Genomic DNA, 19,215 nt, shown 5'->3' on the forward strand with positions numbered 1-19,215 from the left:
CTGATTCTATTCCAGGATGCACAAAGCCATTGTTCTGCTACGACACAAGGATTTCGGTAAAAGGAAAAAGTCTTCATGTCATATGCAGTCGATTGCTCTTCCTAATTCGTGGAAAATCAACGCTTCAAAAACTCAATAAATTTTCCTCATAAGCCTGAGCTTTTTTTCCCCAAACAATGATCTCGTTATGAAGATTAGATTATTTAAAATTAGTCTGAGAAGTTTAAGTTGCTAAGACATACACTATTATTTCCCCTATCTTGACAAGTAGGTTTAAATCTCTACAATAGGTACTAATTGCAAATGCAAGCAAATCCAAACAATTAAAATTGCAGATTTCTAAAAAGTTGAGAAGTCATCATTCCTGATTGGCTACACAAAATAATTAATTGATGATTTATTATATGATACTCACATTACAAACAAAAATGAAAAAAAAGAATTTTTTTCTTGTAGGGGAACTGCTCCATTATTTATCTCATTAAGCCGATATTCACGAAGAATGCACGGATTGGACACCAAATTTTCACGAAATCATTGAACAAATAAACAAAATACGCTCATGTACTCTTATGGAATCGTTCAGCATTGTATATGTAGCAAACTTAGCTAGATTTATCCTGAATTTTGTAAAACAAACCATTTTTCACAACGCTCCCACATCCATCTCAAAACTTAAATCACTGCTCAATTATTCATCTCACGACGCCCCCATATTCATCACACTGTTAATTTTGAATGAATAACATTATCATGAATAAACGTAGCCGCAGCCCGTCGTAGTAGGTTACCTAGATATCCGCTGTAGTTGTTTACGTGCAAAATTGGTAACCTAGGTAACAATTCTTGAGTTTATCAAAGTTTGAGCAATTCATTCTTGTGTTTATCAAAGTTTGATTCATAAAACTCATACGATAACCCATCAGGTCCAGGGCTTTTCTTCTTGGTGGCTTTCTGGATAACTTCCCTCAACTCTTCTTCTAGCATCGGCCTTATTAAGTTTTCAGCTTGTTATAAATCAAGCGATTTGGTAATAGAGTTCAACATTAAGTTTATGCTTTGCGCATTCGGCGAAATATTTTCACGACGGAACGTTTCAGTGTAAAATTTGACAATAACTCTTTCAATTTACTAGTTTCTTCAATATATTCATTCCCGATCTTCAACTGAAGTGTAGTTGATTGTCCAAACTTATGGAGTTGGTTTGAAACATGATATAGGCTTAGTTTATCAATTCCTAATATAGATATTCCTGAAAACCTAGTACTGTAATATTCAATCCTCTGTAGCTCAATACTCATGAGCTTAGATTTGACCAATTGTAATTCGTTTTTGACGTCGATGCCTTTGCATCTGTCGGCAGCCAACATGTTCATACGGCTGTATAGGGAACTTTTTTCAGTATTTATTCTCAAATTCTGCATTCTACTTGCATGCTTATAAACATATTGCAATTTTGGCTTAGCAGCGTTTTTCCACCAAACACTCCGATTATCTATGTAGACTCTTCGATTTTTTAGATTATCTAATTCATCTTTAACCGTTTGAGAGATGTTTTCATCTTTCAAAAGGCTTCCGTTTAGTTTCCAATAGCCACGGCCTCGAAGGCACGAAGGCAATTGGAATCAACTTTAAATGACATTACTACAACCATGTGGTCTGAAAAGGCAACTGGCACTGTTTGTACGGCAAGCACCTTGGCTAAAAAACTTTGTGTAGCATAAAACCTGTCTAAACGCGACGCTGAATCAGCACGGAAAAATTTAAATTCTGTGTGTGTACCCTTGAGTTCAGAAGCTATATCTTTCAAATGTAGTGTTTTAGTTAAATCTCTAAGTCCATTACTCATGTTGGCAAGCGCGCTTCGGCTATCGCGTTTGTAAGTATGCAGTTAAAATCTCCCCCCACTACGGTGTGTAGATTATTACCTTTTACTACGTGGACTGTCATTTGATTTCTAAACAAATCATTCCTTTCTCGTTTTTTGTTTGTTCCTGAGTGTGCGTACACGTTGATCAAGTTGATATCATCACTAATGATTGATAATATCCTGCCACTTGGATCATAAATCACACTTCTAAATCCTTGGTTCCGTCTCACTAAAATTGCTGTTCCTTTGTTCTGATCACTAATGTTGACGAAAGCTCTATGCGTATTAATAAAAGAAAAATCTTCAAACGTAACTTCTCGCAGAAACACGAAGTCTAAATTTTCATTAACGATGAAGTCTCGCAGTAACGACTTGTTAATATCTGTTCTAATGCTGTTTAAGTTGATTGTTGCAATTTTTTTCGTAAAAATCATTTTCACATTTTTTTTCCAGTTATTACTCTATAGTTTCTTACCTACTGCTTTGACATTCTTGTTGAGGTTCTGGCTGCTGAGATATGCTTCGCTGTTTCTTACTATGGCTCCTTGTTCTGCCTTGCTGGGCTTCCAGTAGTGATGCGCTTCCAGGGACTTTAATTGGTGTATCGGGATCCGACTTGTTCGATGACTCTTCCTTATCTGCACGGGTTTTCTTCCTCCCTCTCTTTTTTGATTTTTGCTCGACAAACAGTTTCTCCTGATCATTAATTACTTCCACCGTATTTTTTTAAAACCAGTGTTTGATTGACAAGTGCTACAGAAGATGGTCCTGATGAATCTGACAGCTCCGGGAATTCAGCCTGGGCGATAACGTTTTCCTGTTGTTTGCTTATGGCCTGTATCCCTGAACCAGAAGGCTTCTGTTCCGGTTGCTTGTTTAAAGTTGTCATCTGGCATTCAATTTGGTTAACTTCCATACGCTTAGCGATGTTCGGTCGAAGATCACGAGATTCCAAGACATCACTGTACAGCCTTCCTTGCACCGACGATCGACTCTGAGTAGTGTTCCTTTTCGGACAGTTTGCCTTCAGATGGTCCGTGCTTTTACAATTGAAACATTTGTTGATCATTCCATCATAGTATATCCTGGCCTGATAATGGCGTATCCTAACTTGGGACGGGATTTCTCCCGAAACCTCCATATACAGTCCTCTAACGGTTGAAAATACTGGGTAGCCCGTGCTGGGATGGTATTTTTCACGAATCTGCTGCCTTATTATTCCGTAGGGGGACAATGCCTGGTAAATCTCTCTGTCCTCTACCTCTGGGGGATGTTGAATACTCTAACGTACTTGAAAGAATTGTTCGCTTCCGATACCGTGACGTTGACTGCATTCCCATTTGCGTAATTAAACGACAAAACCGGTTGCATATTATGCAGCGCCGCCTTCATGAAATTTTCACTTTTGAATTTCACAAAAATTGCCCTCGATTCCTTCTCCATATGAATCGAGTAGATTTCCTCAGGATTGAACTGTCGCTCCCGACAAAATCCAAACATTTCCGCATCCGTTGGTTCCGACGAGTCACGACCGAAAATGAATCTCAGCGTATTCACTCTCACTTTTGTATCCGCCATTTCTACCGCTTGATAAAGTCTTTGTGTTCACAACCTTGAACCTATCTACTGGAAACAATAGCGCTATGCAATGGACCTTGCCATTGTTCCATCACAAATCATTGTTCACTTAACTGTGGAGCGAGATCGAAATGCGTCTATCTTGAAGCACGATCTAGGACCGAATGGAATTTTCAAATACTACTCTTAAGGTGAAACTCCGTGCTCGAATTTTGTCCAAATTTTACAAGGTAATTTTTTCGAAAATCATTAAGATTACAAGTGTAAAACTTTGATAGATTGTTTGCACTACCGACGCATGCATAGAGTAGCAATTCGGGCCCTATTTATTAAATGGAAGCTGAGATTTTTACGCTCAAAATCGTCAAGTGACATGAAACCTAACCTGAAAATTGTACAAAATAAAGCCACCGTCCCGATTCACCTCAAGCATGGAAAAATTTTTCACCCGTATAAAATACTAAGTCATTCATTATAACTCTCCTTAGTGAGAACTGATTTTTTCCCTTTAAACAGTTATGGCCTAGTTGTGATTCTTTTTACCAATAGCAAGTCATCGCTGTATTGAAGAATACCGCCTGAAAGAAGAGTTTCTGGGGTTCCTCAAAATAAACCCGTGACTTTTGACACCGTATCGCCTGATGCTACCAAAATTTAAATCCACAACAACGCTATTTTCAATAATATATAACATATTTCAGTCACTTCTGCTATAAACAAAGCTGTATTCGAAAAATCTAACGCATGAAAAAATATAATTCCCCAAACTACCAATCCAGTTTATCACTGACATAAAAAATCCCACTATGCGATCTTCTCCGTCACTGGAATAGACTTTTCCACCCAGCACGCAGTGCAGCTTCAGTTTGCATAACTCTTCTCCATAGCCGGTAAATCGAAAATGCAAGAGTGTGTACGAAAGAGAACACCACACCAGTCGGTTCGCAACGGACGAAAGCTCTCCCACACGAAGGGATACGCAGGAAACTCACCACCCAGAACCGACGATCCACAGCGACCGCATAGTGCCGTTCAGTTGAGGAGTGTTCGTTGCGGAGTGCGGATTGTTCGAAATGCCATCGGATTGAAAGACTGTGAGGGTCGGTTTCTCGCCACCACCACCATCGCTTTACCACCGTCTGGCTTGGAGTGCCCTGAGAAGAAGTTGAAGAGCAAGTGGTCGAAGAAGATGAACAAGCAGAAGTGCTCGAGTGGATTTTCCGTGGTGTGAGCGAGAGAGTGTATGTCAAAGAATCGTGCCGTTTCCTTCCACCATCCGGAAGTTCGCTTCGGTAGGAGAGCTTTTTCGCTGACATGGTCCTGAGTGCAACTCTGCGCGTTGGGTGGCGTTTTCGGATGGATAGATGCTGCACCATGAAGTGAGAGTTGAAGCGCTTCAAGATGTGTGCCAATAAGAAGAAAATTGTCTAAGGAGAAGCCTCGACCGAAAAGGAAAAGTGAAAACACGGTTAAAGCGCCAAAATTTGGCCGTCTGTGAACTGCGGCTTTCAAACCGGTAGATACAAGTAGGAGAAAGTGCATTCACGTTAGTAGCGGAATGGTCATGCATTGAAAAAATTTACATAAGTCTCAGTGTTTTGTGAATGAAAAATTGCATCCCATGCAATCCTTTGCAGTTTGCAACGCGAGGAACAACGCAAGAAATTGACGAAAGTTGAAGTTAAGTTTTTCCACCTGCTGCCAGCCGAAATAACTACTGTTTCTCACGCATGCAACATTATTACTGACCTATCGAAAATACTGGGATTAAATAATTTTCAAACGAAATGTAAAATTTTGCTAGGATTGAATTGTGGCAATTTTGTTTTCTGTCGTGAGAAAATGTGACCAGTGGGTTGCATTCAGATGCGAAAATGAAGGCTGATCAATAACAAGAATGTGAGTGAATGAGTGAGAAGCGATAAGCGAGGAATTAGTTGCCCAACATCGGTGTATTGCGAATTTTCCCACTTGCAGCACAGAACGTGGTCCAGTGCATTCCAGACAAATCGGTGAGCGGCAGCAGCGAGACAGGATAATCAATCGCAGGGCAAATATTAATTATTGATTGGACATCAATCACTCGGGCAACGTAATAAAAAGAGGAAAACAACTAATAATTGTGCATAGTGGTGCAGTGCGGCTTGAAGAAACGGAAGAATGTGAGTTTGATCTTTGACGTGCGTGAATAAATCGAAAGATACGGAAGGCTATCAATCATTTGTAGCAAAACAGGTTATAAACTGGAGTCAGCAGCATGAGAGCTCGGAAAATTCGGATAAACGACACGATGGTTGTGATGGTGCTGATACTGATAATGTGGACTAATTTAGGTGAGCGAAATCAATAATGTACCGAGAACAAATTATTTTGTTTTACTATTTCTGGTGATACTTTTATCGGTTTTCTCCCACTTGTTCTGCTGTTTTCCTAGAGAATTATGATTGAGTAGTGAGAAATGCTAAAAATATAATTATTATTTAATTTATCTTACTCTAATTACATTTACAAAATTAAAACAATAAAAAAATTAACGTTGAAGAAGAAATAGCAATCAAGCTCTAAAGAAATTAGTATTTTGTTTCGACAGTTATTTTTTCTGTAATTGTTATTTCGTTGTTAAGCTTCCACTTGGAATTCTAAACACAATTGATTCAAGTGACATCCACCAACTGATAAATGTATGTGCGCTTGAGCGAAAATTTTGTATACATGGAAACCACAAAACATAACGTAGACTAAATCCTCAGGCACAACTTTAACCAATAATTAATAATTAACAAATGTCTACAGTACCATGCGATATAAGATGCAATGAGATGGGCATGTTTTTCCCGCAGACTTTCATGGAAAAATAAAAAATAGGTACCTAATTGAAATTTTTTAACTAGCTTCTTGATGAGAAAAATACACAGTAAAACATTTTTTTACACGTGGGATATATAACGTGCAAAAAACGTGATATTCGTAAAATCATCAAGAAAAGAAGATGCGGGAAAAATAAGCTATCTGAAGACATTCACATTCAATAAATTCGGATACAATTCCAAAATTCTATAATGATGTGTGATGTGAGCTTTTGTCTATGAAAACTAGTATGAAAACTAGTATAAGTTTACTTCGCTTGTAAACTGCCCCCCAAACCCTCGCTGATACTGCACTCTGGAATCGAGGAACACTTCTTTGAGACTCGTGGGAAGTTTTCGAACTGCACGTCACCATTTTCGCCGGTTACACTTCTTCACAAATCTTCCGACTTGCGATGTTCGTGCAAGTCGTGGCCGACAGGATCTTCTCTCCAAAGTGGTTGTCTCCTTGTACCTTTTGATCGTTTAATAAACGATATCTCGCGTAACCCACAGGATTTTAGATGTTTGAATATTATGCAGGGGCGGTCACCGGCCAAAAACCGTTTTACTACGACTTCATCAAGTTGTTTCATCGCGCATCAGAAACAAAACACAACTGACAGACAACCAAAATCAGGCGTATTTGAGAGGCCGTACATAGAGTATGAACTATCACCAACACTAAAAATTGAAAATTTGAAATGCTTCCTAAATATTAGATACGATTTTTTAGAAATGCATAACTCGATTTAGGTCAGACGTTCGAAATATGTTTGCTGTATGACAAAATTTTGGAAGCAGCAGGAGCCATCTTATTTTTGAATACAACTAAGAACGTGTAACATTTCCACTAACTCATTTTTTTTTTACTATCATACTTGTTGTTTCTAATATGAACTAAATCTTTAATTTGAAGAAATACTAACATTTGTTTTAAGAAACACTCTTGAAAGTGAGAAAATACAATACTTTTCAAAAACCCTGGTGATAACTGATAAGAAGAATAAATCGAAAAAACACTGTATCTACACGCAGAAGTTAAATGGTACGAAACCACATCAATATTGTGCGGAATTTGCGCATTTGTGGATTGATATTGGAACCTGTAGGGTAGATCTGCTTACTTTAGACCACTTCCTTTAGTGGACCACCTGAACTTCTTACACCAAATGATACATTATAAATATACTAATTTTGCTTTATGCTTTGACAACTTCAATAATGTTCTTCATTAGAATTGTCGCAACAGACGTTTACTATAAAATACTTCATTAAAGCTGCAAAAAATGTCTTCTAAAAACAGCTACCTGGTTTGCAATGGTTCGTTATCGTTTTCATAGGAAATGGCTTTAACAAAAACTGTACTGACATCACACTTTCCAAGCGAAAATAAGCAGATTTTCGATGAACGGGTAGAATTATAGTGTCTTTAAAAGATAAACAATAAATTTTACTAGAAAAACACTTAAAATATTAAAAAAATAGTGGCCCAATTAAGGGTGGAAATAATACTGTTTTCCTTATTCCGACATGCTTTATTTCGAACAAGAGCTATCATCGAAATAACGCCGCGAATCATAGTTACCATAGTTACCATAAATTTGTTATGATCGTGTTTTTGTACAAAATTGCTGCTAAAATGGGAAAAACGCCTGAAATTGGTAAAAATATACTGAAGCAGCTGTTACTGAGTGTCTTCAAGCAATAAAAAGTGGTGTTTCGACTAGAGAAGCTAGCAGGCGCTCCAATGTTCCACGATCCACCGTAATGTTCCGTGCAAGCAGCAAGTGGTCAGGAAAACCACGAAATGGTAAACAAACTACAGTGACTGCCGCGGAAGAGGATTCAATTGTTGGCTGGATAATTCGGATGGCACGTAAAGGATTCCCTATTACGAAAGAACGGGTGCAGCCTACAGTTGATCCAGATCCAGAACTCTCAGTGCGTAAGCCAGAGTTAGTTTTATCAGCGGCAGCTACGGTTAAAGAGATGTATTATTTAGACCTGGCCCAAGTTAGGAAATTGTTGTGGTCCAAATAAGGAAACGGTGGCCCATTAAAGGAAACTGAAACGATGGTTTATTTCTTTTAACGTGTGGGGAAAAAAATCCGAACAACTTTTAAATTGGTCTACGGTTTCGAAGTGCTGCACAAATCGAAAAATCCTTTTCCACAAAATGAAGATCCACTTTTATATAACTGCTATCATGACCAGTCGATTCTGTCAAGTGACGCTTAGTTGGGAAAAAGGCGTGGTCGGAAGAAGATCGTCGCAAATTGATTCGCAATTTTTGTGAGCGAAATGAAGAAAATCTAAAAGTGAAGTGTTTAACTATTCTAAAGATCTTGGTTATAAAAAATAAACATTTATATACATTATTGACAAACTCTTCGAGAATGGAAATACCTTCAAAAGAAAATCTGGTTCCGGACGAAAATACACTTTGCAAGAGAGCAAAGTTCGAGCAAAATTGAGGGCGGAAACGCCTGGTCGATCGGCGAAATCATATCGTGAGCTGGGCAATAAATATCAGATTGATTTAAAAACGGTGAATAAGTATCTGCATGAAAAAGGTTTGAAACTTAAAATATAAGTACCATAAAATGACAGAGTAGTGTTTTGGCCAGATTTTGCATTGTCACACTATGCTAATGCAACTTTAGCGGATTTGCTGCAAGGCAATATCGGGTTTATTCAGAAAGGATACAATCCTCAAGATGTGCCACAGCTGCAGTCTATTGAAACTTTCTGAGCAAATTTGAAGCGAAAGGTTACAAAAAAGCAAAAAACGTCGATTGTTTGATAGAAAAATCAAAAAGGAGCTCAAAACAATTGAAACATCCGGAATTTAGGAACCTATACAGTTAGTACCCAAGAGGATCAGGAAATCATCGCGATGTGGAGCTGAGATTTTCCTATGAGGTTTGTAAATGAGTTACATTACTTGAATAAACAAACAAGTATAGAAAAATAAGTTGCGCAAGATTTTAATTTGAAACTTCGAAGTTTGTTCCAATCAATATTACGTGTAAGGTCGTAGGAAATATTGATTGGGTTCGGGGGAGTTGAACCATTAGCAATTGATATAACGATTGGAAGATTATCACTACCATGGGGATCGTTGATTACTTTCCACTGGCAATCTAACGCTAGTGATGGCGAGCAGAAGGATAGGTCAAGCACGCTTTCACGTGCTGGAGGATTAGGTACACGTGTCGCTTCCCCAGTATTCAAAAGTGACATATTGAAGTCGTCGATCAAGTTACAGATTAAAGAAGATCGGTTGTCGTCGTACAGCGACCCCCATAGCGAACAGTGAGAGTTAAAATCTCCCAGAATCAAAAAAGGTGCGGCAAGCAATTCTGCTATATCAAGGAGTAGCTTCTGTTCAATCCGCGCAGATGGGGGAATATATAACGAAACAAGGCAAAGGTCTTTTCCATTCATATTCGTTTGAATGGCAACAACTTCAATATTCGAGATCGAGGGGAGGTCGATTCTGAAAAAAGAATAGCACTTTTTGATCCCTAAAAGTACCCCTCCACCGTGTGAGTCTCGATCTCGACGAATGATGTTGAAATCGTGGAAATTAAGTTGGTCATTTGAATTGAGAAAAGTTTCACAGAGCGCGAACGCATCACAATTGTATGTGTTTATCAAATGTGAAATTAAATCGAATTTGGAGATGATGCTTCTGCTGTTCCACTGTGACACAGTGACAAAATTCCTAACCTCTTTCGACGTATTAGTCATCGAAAGATACGATAGCTGAAATAAGGGGCCAAGTTGCTGTGAGTTGTTTCAAAAAGGTTTTCACTGTGGGGAGAAGGGTAAGAAGAATGTTTTGAAGGGGATCTGGTATGTTGAATGTTTTAAATATCCAGTCCACAATATCAGAGAATTTTATGAACCCTATTTCTTTTATGTCTTCTGATCGAGAAATGGGTGCACGAGAGTTTTTCGGTGCCCGAGGAAGCGGTGGGTACTCCTGGTTTGATTTGAAATTAAAACCCGGGGGTACTTGCTCCGGTTTTTCTTCACCGCTTCCTTTTTGTGTTGTCTTATTGGTCATTCCGCTAGGGGTTATCTTACGACCTTTGCGAGAAAGATTAGAAGAGTTGAGCATTCTCCTCTTCCTAGATCCCTCTGGCAAGGCATAAGAACACCCTTCGACGGGATCGTCAGATGTACCCTCATCGGTTGGCAAAAAGGAAAAGATGTTTCCTGTCGAGGGTGGCTCAGCCCTCTTAAGCATTTCTGCAAAAGAGCCCTTTGATCGTTCCTTGAGGGAACGCTTAATTTTTTCCTCACGCGGTTTGTACGCGGGACACGCCGAAAGGTCATGCCGAGTTCCCTCGCAGTAAAGACACTTTTAAGTATCCTCACTGCAAGCGGTCTCAGCATGATTGCCTCCGCACTTGCTGCAGCGTGCCTTGTTGCAGCAGTAGGTGGCTGTATGACCTAACTGCTTGCAGTTTTGGCAATGCATGACCCGCGGTACGAACAGGCGTACAGGCAGACGAACCCGGTCCAAAGAGATGTAGTTCGGCAGTGCGGATCCGGCGAATGTTACACGGAAGGAATCCGAAGGGAGGAATTTCTTCTTCCCTTCTTCGATGGATACTGAATGCAATTGCTTAACATCCAGTATCTTCACACTTTGAATCAGGGGGTTCTTGAAGCAGCCAACCCCGTGACGCAAAATGTCATCGACCGTGAGGCTTCCTTCGGTAACCACACCGTCGATCTCCACGTCCTTGGCAGGGATGTACACGCGGCACTCCCTTGTAAAGAGCTCGTAGCTAGCAATTTCGTTTGCTTGCTTCAAGCTACTCACGACAACTCGCAGTTTGTTCGGCCTCACCTTCGTAATCTCGGTTACGGCCGAAAACTGTTTTGCCAGGTCTTTGCCTATTTGAATTATATTCAAAGGTTTTTTTATGGGCCGGAAGTAAACAACGTAGGGACCGCTAGCGGCATCTGGGTAAGCTTTTACCCGTATTTCCGGTACCCTTGGTACGGGGCTAGGTAGCGGGGGTGGTACAGGGGAAGGTAAGGGAGAACTGCTGGGGGAAATTTCAATTTCTTCCCCATTTGTTTCCACATCCAGAAAAACTTGAACCTGCATGTCGTCCATTTTGCGGGAGCGTTACGCTCTACCGCACACAAACGATAAATATTCGAATGTGTGGGGGGGGGATCAAACAGTTGATATTAAATTTTAAAAACAATATTTCAAACTACAATGGATCAAATAAGAAAAAGACAGTAATACTAATAATAATAACAATATAAATAATACTAATAATAATGATAATAATAATAATAATAACAATAATAATAATAATAATTATAATAATAATAATATTCATAGTAATAATATTAATAATGATAAAAATTCAAAAGTGAATACTTCACCGAACGTCTAAGTCACGACCTCACGGCTGATAGTAGGATCAATCGAGTGTCTCCGCAGAACAAACAATGACGATCCAGCTTCGCGTTGTGACACAGTGGCCTTGTAGATGCCACTTGTAGTTGACTTCCACTCGCTCGATCGTATGGTGGTCCGTGCTGCTAGCGGGGTAACAGCGGTGCGGAAGAATTATTCTTGCTGATATATCAGCTGCGTATCAGATCACTGGCGGGGTAGCCTGCCCCTACCAGTGTGCAGAAGATGTTTCTGCCGATATACTCAGGCTATTGTTATCGTACAGCACAAGAACTAATCGACAAAAAAAAAACACCCGTACGATAACTCGTGTATTGTTATTTTGCGAATCAAGCAGAGCTGAACAATTCGCGTCTAATCGAGACGAAAGCAAAACAACGAATGAGACATTAGATTTGTTCAGAACATTTTGCTTTTAACTATGACTGGTTCAATTTATACGCATTCGGTTCTACATTACTAATACCAGCGTCAATCAATTCTATGGCAAAAAACATCGCTAATGGCTGTTTTGCCAGACCGTACTTTTATTGATTTTATTTTATCGTTCATATACATAACCGGCTTACTGAACATTCGGCTGAAACTGAAGTGCAATGAAATATCACGATTTTTGTGTATATGATACATATTCTATTTCTATCTTCGTCAATGTATTTATTGTACAACTGTTGCCTTATGCATTTCACACATTTTTTGTGCAAAGTCAGAGCAGTTGTTGTACATTTTGAGAGGACATTTTAAATTTTGCGAGTAACTAGCCTATTACTCCATCCAATACCATCCGTGAAATAAGTAAGTTTGAGCTTGTAGAGGCTTCATGACAGTCGAATATGGATCACATTAAATCGAAATCACAAAGAGTGAAATTTCTTTTCTTGCCAAATTAGATTATTTAAAATATACTGTAAAATACTTTAAAATCTCATGTTACTATTAATTATTTCATTGATATTTTTTATTGTCAATTCAACTTGTTAGATTCTGAATATTTTAAACTTATTCCAGTAGGTATGCGACTTTGACAGTATAAAGTCGAGCGTTGTCACACAACAGAATCACTTTTTCGTGCCTCGGCTCGCGATGTAACCGTTTTTCATGCAATGCTCGGTTTCGTCGTATCAATTGAAGTCAATACTGAGCCGACGACGTAGAAACATAACCGGGCAGTCCTCGTATTCTTCTTTTGTTTCATCACCTATCACGATGCGATTGAAAAAAACCGTCCATTTTGCCGCTGGAAAATTTTAACGCAGTAAAAAAACGACTCTGTTTCAAACCCCTTGGAAGTCGTCGAGGGAGAGGGTAGAGAGTACGCGCTAGGTACTTTTTGAGATATTTAATGTTTTGTGACAAATTGGAAAGTTTGGCAATGAAAAAAAAATTACATTGTACATATTTTCTTAAGAACCGCAATTTTATTACCTAGAGCTTTGCTAAAGAAACCATTTCAATCAAACAAACCGTTTTTCTGATATAGAATTTTTTTATTCATCAGTCACCATTTTGGATAGGCCCTTTTGAAACAGCAGTCGCGAGTCTACATGAAGAACTGATATCTTGACCTATTAATTAAAAAGAAACAACTGTGACAAGTTTCTGCAAAATCGAAAAGGACATGCTAAAAAAATATTTTCTCTACCTATTTTCCATGGAATGCCTCTCATGATAATATTCACGTAGACACGATTTTTTTACAAAAAAAAGAACTCTGTCAAAAAATATATTGGCCTATAATAAAAATTCTACAGCTGTTCTGGTTTTAGAATCGTTGTCAGCTAGGATAAAGTAACCTATAGTGGACCCCTTCTCTATATTCACCCATAGTGGACCAATTGTCAGTTTTTTTCCATTTCTCTTAACATAAATCGTAATTATTGAATGTTTGTGATGCAGATTGGCTTAAAATCCTTCGAATTTCCGCATAAATTGAGTGAATCTGCCGAGCGGTCCACTATAGAAAAGAGGTCCTCTGTAGGTTAATTTACCCTATATGTGAGATAAATTTGGACTCTTTGTGAAAGGTTTTTTAGACATGTCGAGCACATACTGAGTAGGGTAATCAACCTATAGTGGACTCCTTCTCTATAGTATAACTTTCATCGGGAAACGTCTCATCCAGTAAATCTGCATCAAAATCACGAAAAACATTCATAAAATCTGATTTATATTAGGAGAAATTGACTTGATCCGACGAGTGATCGACTATAGATAAGGAGTCCTCCATTTAATAATTTACCCTACCTTTTAAGAGTTTCAAGTTAGGTGAGGGACCATCCATTAATGATGTCACGCAAAATTTGGAAAATATTTCACAACTTCTTTGATTATACTCCCTCCAAGCATTTTTTCTAAATCAGAACGATTTTACTGAACGAAAGAGTCAAACTGAAAGAAAAAGAAGATTATAAAAGATAACTAGAAAAGGTATTCAATCCTTAATACAAGGACTCTGTTAATGGAGTCGCATATCGACGACATAGAGATCTGGGGCAGTAACTGCAGCATCATTGCTGATTTCTGAAAGACCATCCATATTTAGTTCCTCATCTCCAATCAGTTCGCATTCTAAATCTTCTCCACATGTTACAATAGCCATGCATCCTTATTCACGTTTTGTCCATTTTTTGTAGGATTGAGAGAGACTGAAAAATGAATAAAATTGCGCTGTCATTCATAAACAAACAAGCACGGTTAAATAGAACTAACGAACACTAAGCTTTTTGAACGTAAAAAAATTGTCATTTTTTTATCTCAAGAGAATCTTAAACATAAAAAAAGGATCGTAGAATTATGAATGAATAATGTAAGTATAATAAATAGTTCTGAGTTAAACTCTGTGGTATAGCTGTGTCTTTTTAATTTTTATTTTTTTTTTATTTGAAATATCACACTCAAGCTAACCCCCTCCCCCTCCACCATATGTAAGAAATGTCACAATAATCTCCCTACTAAATGCGTGACCTCATTAATGGATGATCCCTAGGATATATTTTGACGCAGGACTACGTCTTTGTTTTCTATACTAGATTACATTTTGTGAAATTGAAAATGAAACTGGCAAATGTTGTGTCAGATTTCAAACGATTATAGCAAGCGAACGACTTAATGCATTTTAGTCATTTGTATGTCGGTGGATAGATGAAATGTGTGATAATTGTTTGATATAATGTTTAACATTGTTACTTTACTGCTTAATAATGTAAAAAGGTGGAAAGTTCCAAGATCAAGCTTTCCCATACATTTTCCTCGCTATTCCCTTGCTTCCCGAGCACGGATAACAATAACATGGACGGAATAAATTCCACTGCCTATATATTCTGACTAAACAAAGTGTTTTGTTTCGTTTCTCTTTCTCGAAACTGCGTAGCCACGCCTTCAATGCAAAAACCTACGCTCAACTCGATACAACAGATTTCGTGTAGAAAGTTCAGTTTCATTCCAGTTTGTCACACAATAGCGAGTGGAGTATAGCTGTTAGAGGTACACGACACTGGGAAACGAGAGCTGCATACGAGTCAACTTCCAAGCGCTGCGGAACACCTTATCTTTATTTTGCATACGGCAGCAACAGTTACCATCGTACACTGCAGGATATTTTGCTGGCACAGCTACTGGAGGGCACAGCGAAGAACAAATTTTATTATGCGCGGCCTAGCAAAATATTCAATGCTACCGGTGTTGTTGCGATCATCAGCGTTCTGTAGCACGCATTTCGAGCTGAAGATTATGTAATCGGTTCTTTTCAGAACTATAAATGCTTGAAGATCAGAGCTATGAGAATTTTCACAACCACTACTAGATGTGAAATGTTTATCTATTTCTCAGTAATCATTTTTACAATAACGACCAGGGCACCAAAGATAAACGGTAGTGTTGCCTATAAACAGTTTATCACAGCAAGATATAACCCTCATTTCAAGATTTTTCACTGCTAAATTGAGTGATTCTCCGGTTCAATTGTTCCTTCGTGCCCACTCGAACACCGTTATCGGTCAAATATGAATAACGAAAATTAGTTAATCTAAGAATCAGAGTAATTTTCGCATCGGGAAAGCATAAACTTTCTTTTGGTGCTTATGAAAATCACTCAGTAATATCGAAGGTGTTTTTTCAACTCGATACAAAAGACTGCGTGTAGAAAATTCAACTTCATTCTTTTTCTTAACACGATAGCAAGTGGAGTCCTTATACCTGTGTGAGATACACGGTGTATAACAGGTGTAGTGAAATATGTAAACGAAATTTTAAATCAATATTTATATTTGTCCTCGTCACCATTTCATACAACCCCTAGGGATGTATACCTTGTAGTATTTTTTTTGCGTTCACATTTTCTTTCTAGTTTTTTTTTCTAGCTAAATTAAAACCATTTTTCATAAACTTTGTTTTCATTCTTTAAGTCAATTTCAACTGAGCTAAATTTGGAATTAGTGCTGTCTTTAGTCTCATCTATCTATGAATCCACTTTTTGCTATATTAGGAACCAATTTTTACTTCACCCTTTCCTTTCGTTAGAAGCGTTCGTCAGTCATTTAACTGAATTCATCTTTTTCGTTATGTCCTTTTTCTTTCGTTAAAATTACTTTATTAATTTCAACCAAATTTAAAATCAATTTCTTAAATTTTTGTTATTTTTACTGGATTTCAGGAGCGCTTCCAAGCGTTGAAGTTTGTTCAGAATACCTAGTTTTCTGTATCCGTTTTTTTTTCTCTGAGGAATGTTTAACATAATTTTAGACGAGTTTTTTTTTTTTTCAATTGTTTCTTCTTGACTTGAGAGGCATTTTTCAGCCCTTTTTGGATAATTTATGATTAAAATTTATTTTAATCTTTTTGTCTAATCATACCGCCTTAAATCATTTTTTTTGTTAGCCTTCTCTAACGTTCAGAGATATTTGTCAATCAGTTGAAACTGCATCCATAATTCATTTCTTTCATTTAAAAGAAGTGTTTCACATGTTTCAAGCTACATTTACTAAAGTTTTTATTCACCGTTCTGACTTCTTAAAGTTGAAGATATGTCCGAGATTATTCTATTTTTATGCTCTTCGAACGTTCGGAGTCATATTTGTTCTGGTTTGTTTTATGTTCGATTTTTCCTTTCCGTCAAACTCGCTTTAGAATTACCTATAGATTTTTTTGATCATTGTGTTCTCAAGCATGCTTAGTAATAACGTTCTCTTTCAATTTTAATTTAATTTGTTTTTTTTTTTTTTTTTTCGATAGGGTACGTGAGTTCTCTAATTTTTTTAACACCACTCATAGGCTTCTGTACAGTGACTTCTCCGATTATTTTCACCACTTTCGGCCAATCTTTCTTTAAGTGTTCAACATTTTCCGCTGGTTTTATATGTTTTCATAGCGTTCGTTAGCTTTCGTCAAAGCCCAGAAAGTTTCAATTGGGCGGGCTTCAGACCAGTTTGGTGGATCATCTCCTTTAGTACATATGAAACATTATTGGATTTATACCACTCTAGCACATCTATGGAATAACGACAAGAAGCGAGATCGGGCCAAAAGATTGTACGATTGTTATGCTTTTTAATCAAGTGTCATGAAAATATTTTTTGCTCCCAAAACCACATGCCAAATTTAGTTTCACTAACTAGATTAGTTCTTAAGTTGTGAAGAAATTTGAGTTTCATTTGTATGAGCTCTCTTTTTCAGAAGATGGACCAACATATCAATTTTGGTTCCATTTATTTGATTATCTCTCGAGATGTGCAGTAATTTGTGTTTCGTATGTATGGCACCCCTCCCTTCCAGAAGAGAGAGGGGTGTCGAACTTATATGAACATATTTGTTACATCCACATGCCAAATTTGGTTCCATTTACTTGGTTAGTTTTCGAGATGTGCAGAAATTTGTGTTTCATTTGTTTTCAGAAGAGGGAGGAGTCCCAAACTATCTTAGTAACCTTTCTCAGCCACTTAAACCCCTAGATACAAAATTTCACGTCGATCGGTGCTGTAGTTTTAGAGCCTATATGAATCAGACAGACAGACTGGACTACATTTTTATATGTTTAGATATTTTCTTTTCAAATTTTTCTGAACTGTAGAAATGTTTCTGGTATAAACTTTTGATGCGTTTTTTTTTACTTTTTGGAGACTTTTAAGGTAGAGTCGGTAAGGTAGGTAGTCTCCCAGACGGTCTCGAGTCACGACGCTGGCCTAACATTCCAGTCGTCTTGAGTTCGAGTTTCGGCTTAGGAAAGGCTGTTAGTGCCAGTAGGATCGTAGCGCTAGCCCCGCAATTGTCCTGTACACTAAACAGTGTGCTGCGAAGTCTGTGTATAAATAAACAGAAGGTAGAGTTCCGAATCGGAATGTAGCACCCAAGGCTTTGCTTTGGCTTTGCTTTAAGTAAGGTAGGTTTGATAAACACATAAGATTCCGTTCAAATGGTGCAAAGTTATTAGGAAGGTTGTATTTTAAGCTGTTTTGATCTTATTTTCTTAGTTTTGGAAATTATGATTCTCTTATTCGGAAACTACAGAAACTCGAAAACAATAGAACCTAAAAAAACTCCTGTATAATTGTGGTTTGTAGGGTGAATATGTTTTGCCGAAAATATATTGGTGTCTGCCAGAACAAACAAACCAGTTGAAAAAGTCATTGCGGGGCAGAAGTACGCACTATATTCCTGTAACCGTAACGACTTCCGGTTTTTAGAAAACAATCCTAAATAGTCGAAAACCCCCTAATCTGTGTATTTCTACAATCGAGATGATGCCTAGAGACAGGAAAACGACCTGAGGATTCCAAAAGGCGACATCCGGTTTCTGGAAAACAACAAAATGTTACCATATACTGGGTAATATGGGTATTTCCGAAATCGAGACGCTGCCCTGAGGCTGTAAACTGACCCCAGACGCCATTTTAGATTCCAAGATGGCGATTTCCGGTTTCTCGATAGCAACCTAAAATAGTCGAGTACCCCCCAATCTGTGTATTTCTGGAATTAAAATGAACCCGGAAATTGACTTCAGACGCCGTTTTCAAATTCAAGATGGTGCTGGTCTTGTGGCATCATTCTGATTCCAAAAGTACTCATATGAGGTGGTATTCGGTTAAATTTGGATATTTTCCGGAAATCACTATCTTGAACTTACAAATCGCGTTTGGAGTTGATTTCTGGTCCCTGTTCATCATCCCGATACCTGAAATACCCATATTTGGTGGTAGTCGACCATTTATGGTTGTTTTTCGAAACCCGGAAGTCGCCTTTTGGAATCCAAAGTGGCGTCTAGGGCCGTATTCGGATCTTTGGGCATCATCCCGGTTCCGGAAATTGGATGGTATTGGACCTTGTTTTATTTAATTGTTTCTTGGGCCTCTAGAAGCCCCAGTGGAATCTATTCCGGAAGGTGCATTTCCGGGGCATATCACCAAGACACCCAAAACCATAAAAACCGGTCTGTGGAAGTAATTTTATGAACTTTGTACCAATAATTGAAAAAT

General features: G+C 38.1%; 1 protein-coding gene across 12 annotated transcripts in view; it reads left to right on the top strand.

The window, feature by feature from the left end:
* Positions 1 to 4,488: 4,488 nt before the first annotated feature.
* Positions 4,489 to 19,215, top strand: part of LOC129725442 (cell adhesion molecule Dscam2) — a 300,301-nt gene continuing 285,574 nt past the window's right edge. For all 12 annotated transcript variants that reach the window (XR_008728088.1, XM_055681298.1, XM_055681304.1 and 9 more), the window contains exon 1: positions 4,489 to 5,781. Coding sequence is in view for 11 of the 12 variants with exons in the window: in XM_055681298.1 (XP_055537273.1) it covers positions 5,706 to 5,781 (76 nt within the window). In the remaining variant the exon portion in view is untranslated. The remainder of the gene's footprint in view (positions 5,782 to 19,215) is intronic.

This window comes from Wyeomyia smithii, chromosome 2, assembly GCF_029784165.1.
Source record: "Wyeomyia smithii strain HCP4-BCI-WySm-NY-G18 chromosome 2, ASM2978416v1, whole genome shotgun sequence".
NCBI lineage: Eukaryota > Metazoa > Arthropoda > Insecta > Diptera > Culicidae > Wyeomyia > Wyeomyia smithii.